The sequence below is a fragment of the Populus nigra genome, chromosome 7, assembly GCF_951802175.1.
Source record: "Populus nigra chromosome 7, ddPopNigr1.1, whole genome shotgun sequence".
Lineage (NCBI taxonomy): Eukaryota > Viridiplantae > Streptophyta > Magnoliopsida > Malpighiales > Salicaceae > Populus > Populus nigra.
In genome coordinates this window covers 15,696,450-15,705,691 of record NC_084858.1, presented here as the reverse complement: position 1 = coordinate 15,705,691, position 9,242 = coordinate 15,696,450, and the positions used below count along the sequence as shown (strand labels likewise).

The window sequence follows — 9,242 nt, the reverse complement described above, 5'->3', positions numbered from 1 at the left end:
CATGGTCCTGTAATTCTTTAAACATCATTATTTACTTTTTCTTGGGTATTTTCCTATGTAAGCTTTTGGTCATGGATGTTAAGCTCTTGCTGTGTCAGATTTTGTTATCCATAGGCTTTTTTAATAGGAGATGAGTGATCAAGGCATTATTATGCAATAAACAATCAGGATTTGAGAGGCAGGCGCTGTGTCAAGTTGATCATCAGTCAAGGGTCATGTCCATTCGTAGTTTGATCTGGACAAAGACTTGGTCTTGCCTTTCTCATTGTGATATATCGATCAAGACAGAAGCATCCTTCTTGAGGTCATGCCAATTTCTTGCCACTCATGTTAATGGGAAACAACGCTTGACAACATTTCAGAAAATATGGCTTTTGCTCCTTCTTCAGCTTTTTTGACCTTTTTGGTGATTAGTTTCAACAAAATCACTTCATAATTAAGATTGACATTCGGTTCATGCTTGCCATTTTTGGTCACTTCCTATCATTATTTCTAGCAATCCAACAATATGGCATGTTTCCTCATGGTCTGTGATTTTATCCCCCCTGTGTTCTCTACACTCTTGCATCTCCCTATCTACTATTAGTTGGAAAAGGTTTTACAAGATCGAGCCAAAGATTTGACTTATTCATGGGGTTCCTCTTCAAAATTCAAGGATGCATGTTCCTTCTCTCCTCTTTCTTTAGCATTTTCTCTAGAGAGTTGCATACTTTTTCCGCACCTCTTTTATATAAAATATGATCAAAATAGCATTTTGTTACTGTCTCGAGATAAAAAAAAAAAACAAAGATATTAAAATAAAAAAATATATATTTTGTTATGTTTTTTATTTTAAAAATACAAAAATTCACTTTAAAATTATTACAGAAACATATTTCTTCTATGTTTTTATTCTCATCTCTTCAATCAGATACATTTTTGTTTTTTTTAATCTATCCCTTCTATCCCAAACACTAACCAAACACAATGCAAGAAACTCCATCATTTCCTTCTCTTTTTTTCTGCTTATTGACAGAACTATAGCTATATTGTGATTAAACAGATTTAGAAAATCCTTTGCCTTAGCTTCTGGTAGATCAGCTTTGGTTTGTTGAAACTTAGGTGTACTAAGTTGCTTTACAAAGAATGAAATCCCCTTTGATGTTCAAATCAAATTTCATTATTTTGCCTTTCGCTATTGCAATTGCTTCTGGTACAAATCTAATTTGTTCAAACTGAGTTGTATTAGTTGGCTTCATGAGTAGGAGCATATGGAGCTTGTCATTTATAGATTCCCAGCTCAGATCCTTGTGTCTTTTCTTTCTGGTATCATTAAATGCTAAGTTAAGACAATATGAAATCCACAAGAGAATTAACATGTTAGGTCAGATGTCCTTGCTAAATTGATAGTGAAAAACTAATAGCTTTTACAACGTCTCAAAATGATTTTTCAAATTTTAGATTTGGTAAAAGAAAAGATGAGTGATGGCAATTTATACCTTTTAAATTTTAAACTAAATCGGATAAAAATTAACATAGTTAAATTTGATCAATTTAGTTAAAATTTGGTTTAAAATTTTTTTTATATAAAAAAATCATAACATACATTGTTTTAACTTTTCTTCTTAAAAACAATTCTTAAAATAATAGTGTTTTAGATTAACTTGGTTAACCTATTTAATTTGTAACCCGAGCTTTGATCCAGATTGAATTTAATAACTTTGATTGCAATTAATGCAACTGTATTTGATATCATTTTTAGATCTAAGTAATATATATATAAGAAACCATAGTCTTATTATCTATTTAAATTAATAATATTTTTTATTTTATTTTTTTCATTGAAAAACCTAATATTCCTGTCAAGAAAGTTATCAAAGAAGAAGAAGAAATATTGCATTATGAAAGCAGAAAAAGACCTAACTAAAGACATGATGAACCAAATCCATAGAGGCAAGTTAAAGAAAAGACTTGACCATTAACAAACATATTTTTCTTGAAACTAACTCGAGATCTTCGTTGATTTTCCTAAAAGTTTTTGTTTAAAATACACACAACTGGAACCAATTATGCAACCTTGAAAATCACTCATGAAATTGGGATCATACCTTACATGTCCTGTATGATCTAGGAATTAACGTGGAAACAACCTGTGCAGATCACAAATTTGTACTTTCAATGTTTGTTTAACATATGCTCCCGTTGTTTTAATGAGAACTAAGTGGAAATTGTAGCAGCCATGGGCTAGGATTGATGGTGAAATGGCATAAGAATTAGGACCTTTCAACATTATTGTAATCATTCGTTAACAAATCTATGACAAACATAAAGTATTTGATGCTTACCATTAACGAAATTCCCATAGCTGTTGTCTGCCATCTGTAGGAACCAAGGTCTACAATGCATAGTGGCAGCCATGATTAGTAATGGGGCGGCACATTGATTATTAGAAGGATGATAATCTAGTTGGGAATTTAGGACATGGTTGGCACACCCAACTGTCATGTGGGTTGCAATTATTAATTAATTATTGACCAATATAAGAAAAAGAAACCCTATTTGGCGCTCACTTTTTCAATCCAGCCAAGTTTTCTTGTGTTTACAAGTTACTTGACACCATAACCTCTTTTCGCCTAAGTTTTAACAGATCCCAGCTCACATCTTTCAGCTTTCTGCAATCCCAAGCCATCACTCACCAGTTACGCTTAAATATGGATAAATTATCACATTGATTTGCAGTTATTGAGGGTGTTCTTAGTGGTCTAGGGAGCTGCAGATCAAGACTGTTATCCATAAAGCATTCTTCATATGGCCGGAAGGGATGCAGAAAGGAAAAGGTGTTTCATGCTCCTCCCCTTCAAGAACAGAGGGGTTTGAAAATTCTATTAGTTCCTGCTTTCTCCAAACCTCCAGAAGTGCATGAAACACAGGAGCTCAAATGATACTACCCCTCTGTCCTTCAATAAAGTGCTGCTTTTGTTTCTTTAGGGCATTGATCATCATGCTTCAATAAATATATGCACAGTAGTAAACATACCGGCATGACCAAATAGAAGAAAACTAACAAAACAAGCAGGCTTGCTCAAATTCAGAAAATAAGAATACAAGAGGAAATAAATTAAAAGAAATTGCATGAACAACTCGCTGTAATCATTATGGTACTGTACAGAACATTCAGAATGAAACAAGGAATCAAAAACCAATAAACAAATTCCAGCAGGAAGCACTATATTGCCTACCCTGCATCTATGCTCAAGTTCTTCACCTTCTCTTCTGTAAAAGAAAGCATTGACTAGGAGAAGGTCAAACTACTGATGAATTTGCTGTTTTTGAGTGCTTGATAAGCCAGTCGATGACCATGCCTATGTTTATGGAGTCCTTGCATGAGATCATATAGCAGCAAACCTCTCTATCTGCGATTGATTCAAGACCGCTGAAACCATCCAACAAAAAACAAAGGAAATTATGTCTACATTTGATTATTGAGGGACAAAAGTTGAAAAAGAATCTATATAGCATACAAGGACTAATACGGTTTACTAACTCACAGCTGATCCACCAAAGCTTGCTTGGACAGAGCTTCTGACTTGTCAATTTTGTTGCCAACAACAAGCAAAGGGATTCCACTTAAAGAAGGTTTTGTTAGAAGGTCATGTAACTCACTTCTTGAAATGGGAACGCTGTCTCTATCAGCTGCATCAACTACATACCTGTCTTTGCATCAATCAGGAGACAAACAAATGAGTTAGTCCATTAAACAGACACCAAGGAGAAGAAAACATCAGATATCATCCACTGATGCTCTAACAAACTAAAGGAGTGAAGGTGATAGAAAAAGAAAACATGGAATCTGACAACAATTGGGATAAGAGAAATTATTTTAAATTAAAAAATATATCATCTTCCCTTATTTTCCATCACTGAAAGGAACATGACTTCTTAAATTTGAGGAGAAGATGAAATTGTATGACTAGGATTTCATTTTGTGTGATGGGACCGATTTCTTCTCTCTTTCAGGGATTGATGCTTTCCCATGTAGCAAGGGTAAGCATTTTGGTCGCAACAAGGCATGCAGTCTATTATTAGTACTTTTTTTCTAGGGGGAAAGTGAAGTGTAAAACACCTCCTTCTCATGCAGTCAAATATACGCAGGTGTATGAAAACGAAAAACAAGAGTTGTGGCTTTGTGGGTACTTTACTCTAGGCATTGAAAAAAGCCAAATATAGTCTATACCAACACGTATCTCAAACAATGCATCGTGATCAATTGAGCTAACACAAGCCAGCGCTATATCAGGGTAGAAGATTCGATAGCAGTTAAAAAAAAGACAGAAAAAACCTGGTTGAAAGATCAACAGAAGAGTTAATTAGTGTTTTCATGGATTAAATTTGATGATAAATGCAGATTACAAAGTCTGGTTCTGACTCTGGATTATCATCCTGGAACTAAAAGATATTGTTTCATGCCAGGTCCTAACAGGTAGGGCATTCGATTAAACAAAAATACAAGTTATAATGGCCTAACAAAGATGAATAAGAGAATGGGTGGTATTACAGAATTGCAGTGACCCCACGACAATAACGCTCCCACATTGTACGAAACCTCCGCTGCCCTCCGAGGTCCCAAAGCTTTATCGTTACATTGCCTTTTGTAACTTTTCGCATGTTGAATCCAACCTGGTTTTCATAGTAGGAAAAGTCTATATCTTTTAAACACCATCAAAGGCTTTATTTGGGATTTGTTCAAGGAAAAGATACTTACAGTTGGAATCATGTCCTCACTGTAGCCACCTGTCTGGTAAACATAAAAGGAAAAATGTTAAAAGAGAGCCACTCACTAATACCCCAAAATAAGTGTATGGTATGTGTCAACTTACAGCAATGGAATTAACAAGAGATGTCTTTCCAGCATTCTGAAGGCCTACAAGGGATAGCTCCATTTCTTGTTTAAAGAATAAGCTGATAATATGGACACAGGGTCAGAAGTAGAATGCAAGATCAATGGAGAAGTAATGTGCATTGATTATAACAGTAAAAAACTACAAGCAGATTACAAACAGCATTAAGGATGAAAAGAGGTTGTGCACACTTAGATAAGTCAACAACATCCCATGTGAATGTGAACCAACATTCTAGAAGTTCATAACATAATCATTTGACCACAGTTGCTTTCTCATACTAGGAAGGGGTTTGGCTCTTTGTAAGCCAAAAATGTTCTATGACACCAATCAAAAAGATCATTTCTACTAGTATTGCCAAAACAGTAAGTTCCAGAGAACCAGAAACGAACAGAAATGAACCCCCCACCCTCCTCTTCCTACAATGGCTTCCAATTTTGCTCAGGTTCAAGAGACCGTAATCTAATCGCATGCAAGACAAACTCACATAAAATTAAAAAGATCTTATCTCCTCCACAGTCCTGCAGTATTTTTTTGCATATTATTGATCTTCAGAACAGCTACTCTTAATTTTCTTGATAAGATCAATAGCATTAACCACAGACGAAGAACAAATAACCATTTAAAAAACAGGCCGTAACACTATGATGCAATGACTTTCTACTCCTAATTCATGAAGTTGTACAATGTGAAAGAGCCCCTCTCTTTTATTCATATCCAGCAAATTATATACTAGTTATTCCCTTCGTATGACATCTGCTTTATACACATATGCTTCCTTCTTATATGCTGAAGCACAAACCTCAAATCCTCTATTCATTTATATTAATCTGTATTTTCCAACATCTTTTTATTCCTTTTCTTCATGTGTATGCACTATCAACATCTAGCATACCAATTTCCAAAATCACCTCTTTCTTTATGAAAATATTGCAAGCGTGCATCCATCCATGTTTCTGAATTTTATTTAAGAAATAAACAAAAAGCTTTAAAAAAACTCCGCAGTGCATTGCTCTCCCGTGACAAATTCATGTCTGGAATTTTAATCTTGAGAGAGCTAAAAAGAACAATGTAAAGTTCACAACCCACATATCAGCCCATAGCAGGGGGAAAAAGCCCCACAAAATCCTCCAAATCTCTTTCCGATTTGAATAATTTCATGTTGCATACATTTTTTCTTATCACAGTCTACTTCTGGTCTATCAAAATCTAAACTTTCATCACCTCAAAATCATTAGCAAACCAAACCGATATTAAGCACAATAATTTATCAAGAAATTAATTAAATTTAGTTCAACTAATCAGCATATAACAATAAAAAGGTCACATCTTTCTCCAAAACTTTCTCAACAGCCAAACAAAATTGAAAGCGCAAACAAACCCCACAAAATAAAAAGCAGAAAATCACAAAAAAAAAATCAAGAAAGTAAAGGAAATTTACCTCCTGAGCCAGTTTAGAAGGGAATCCAAGAGACCCATTTGGAGAAAAGTAGAAAAATTATCTTAAAGAGAAAGAATTTCAGACTATAAATCCTTTTTATCTTGAGGAGGAAGGGAAGGAAACAAGAGAAGGAAAGGCAGCAATAGAAGAAAACAAAAAGGAAACTTCAGCGACAGTGTCTGGAATCTGTCAGCTTGCAAGAGGAGAGAACTACAAGAACAGAGGAAATTAATTTATCTGTCTTTTTTTTTTTTTTTGTAATCGGGTTAAAAATATGTTTGTTTTATTTATTAAATATTCTTGAATTTCTATCCTCTTTCAAATCAATATATACTAATTAATATTATATTAAAATTAAAATTATTTTTATTTTCTAGATTTTTTTATTAAATTTTTGTTTCTTTAACACATTACCTTTTTCTAAGCTTGTTAATATAATATGTCCTATGACATTAACTCGATTGTTTTCTTAACTGTATAAGAAATTATTTTGATTAAATGATTTGATCAAAATCTAGATAATTTAAAATAATATTATTTCAGTTTTTTTAAAAAATAATATCATTTTATTTATAATAATAATAATAAAATACGGTCCCCCTGTACATATATCCTGCCTCTTCAATGCTTCCCTTTCTTTGATAGTGTGGTCTTATCTTCTTTTCAAATTTGTTTCTTTTATGCATGTTTACTGCAATAAACATATATAAGAATTATATCATAGATAATTTTTTCCACAAATATCCACCAAAATTAGAATTATATGAGCTTCATGGAAATTGATAATTAACTTCATACTTAGATCCAAACATAGTTTTGATAAATTTTGATTTTTTTATTAAAATTAATTTATATATATATATATATTTTTTATTATTTTTATGTACTGATATCAAAATTCATTTTTAAAAAATTAAAAAATATTATTTTAATATATTTTAAGTGAAAAAAAAAACTTTGAAAACAATTATTACCACACGATTTAAACACTATTTTTGTAACAACCTAACCCAACCTATCATATATTGTCCGCTTTGAACTTTACTGTCCTCACGGTTTTGTTTTTGGTGACGCAAGTTTACTTTTGAGTCTGACGTTCCAAAACGTGTATGACAAGTTAGCACCAATATTATTAATAAGATCAGCAACTAACTCATTATTCGCAGATGTGGGATCTTATATGAAATCTTGGAATCTAGAATTAAATGTCTAGTTTAATTATAGTTAATTGATTTAATTGAAAAACATTAGAATGAAACGAAGTAAGATAAAAATTTAATTGGACCCTATAATACTTTTGCCTTTTTATTACCGCCCTTGACTTTTAGATTTTTAATTTTCATTTTATTAGGGTTTTAATCTTGAATTTTTTTTTAATTTCACTCTTAATTAAATTAAATGAACCTTTAAATTTAATTTTTTTCCCCAAACTAGAACTTGGTTCTCATAATTATGCAATTTTAACCAAATTTGCCCTAGTTCACAATTTTTTCTTCATTTATGTCCCAAATTAAATCAATTTAGACTCTCAAGTTTAACAACTTGTTACAAACTCATCCTTAATTTTTAAAATTATTTAATTTTGACTGCTATAATTCTCAATTTTAATCTTTTTTTTAAATAAACCCCTAATTGACTTCTTAATTTGACAATGTATTTCAAATTCATCATTGACTCTTTAAACTTTTATAATCTTAGCTAAATTAAAGTCAAATTAAGTTTTTTTTTCAATTTATCTTCCAGTAAGTTTTAAATTGCTACCCAAACCATTCTTGGATTTAATTGAACTCCTAGACTTAATATTTGATATGTAAAACTCAATTATTGGTCTAATTTCATTCTCAATTATATTTTTTTGCTTTTTATCTTTTAAAATTTTTATATATATATATTATTTTCATGACTTTTATGATTATTTCTAACTTAATTTTACATATAATGATAAAATATAACTAAATAATTAAAATTAACCAAATATGTTTTTTCATGAATTCTTTCTATTTGTTTTGAAATATATAAAAAAACAAACCGGGGTTAAAATTAGATTATGACACTAAATATATACAAAGAATATAGGCTCGAATTTATTAAATCATTTAAGTAAATTTCAATTTTCTAACTTCTCACAAACACATGATCTTAAAATGATGATTTCCTAAAAAAAAATCCCAATACAATAAAAAAGATTTTTCGAGTCACCAGTGCTGATTAAACTAATTGGGCTACAACTTCAATAGCCCAAAAATGTCAGTCTGGAAACCTAGGACAAGACAGATTCATCTTCGTGGCGTTTAAATGGTGTGTGTGAAAACGAGCTTTTAGTCCAAAACAATAAAGGCAGGCGGCTACAAGCCCAGGCTCCTGTTCTTGTATCGGGCCACATTTTACAGTGCAATTACAATTATAAAAAACATAAACTTCTCTGTGGATTTTATTTTATTTCTCTAACTAGAGAGCATCGGGCACTTAATTAATTAATCTATCATTGGGTATACATTATTTATATCAGAAGGAATCATTACATGTTATTAGCTTTCTATAGTTTACAGACACCTATGGTTTTTTTGTTCAGTCCCCCCTCCGTGATTGATTCGAAACTCGATGTTTCTATAATATGTAGTTTGAAATAAAAAATTATTTTTTACTAAAAATTAAATTTTTTATATATTTTGAATTAAAAATATTTTTTAAAAAATTAAAAAATATTATTTTAATGCATTTCAACATAAAAAATACTTTAAAAAACAATTATAACCACACTTCCAAATAAACATTATATTTACAGAGATGTTCTCTTTATATTTCTTTATATTTAAGTGTATATTAGTAATTATTTTTTAAAATATTTATTTTTTAAAATATATTAAAATAATATTTTTTATTTTTAACATTAACATATTAAAGCAGCCCAATAATATAAAAAT

General features: G+C 31.1%; 1 protein-coding gene across 1 annotated transcript; it reads right to left on the bottom strand.

Annotated features, from left to right (window-relative positions):
- Positions 1-3,093: 3,093 nt before the first annotated feature.
- Positions 3,094-6,593, bottom strand: LOC133698560 (ADP-ribosylation factor-like protein 8c). The gene is made up of 6 exons (XM_062121526.1): positions 6,319-6,593; positions 4,857-4,938; positions 4,742-4,774; positions 4,535-4,656; positions 3,528-3,689; positions 3,094-3,412 (listed from the first exon to the last, which is right to left on the bottom strand). Exons 1-6 carry the CDS (start codon positions 6,354-6,356, stop codon positions 3,283-3,285), a joined length of 567 nt encoding a protein of 188 aa, XP_061977510.1. The 5' UTR covers positions 6,357-6,593; the 3' UTR covers positions 3,094-3,282.
- Between the last annotated feature and the right edge of the window lie 2,649 nt (positions 6,594-9,242).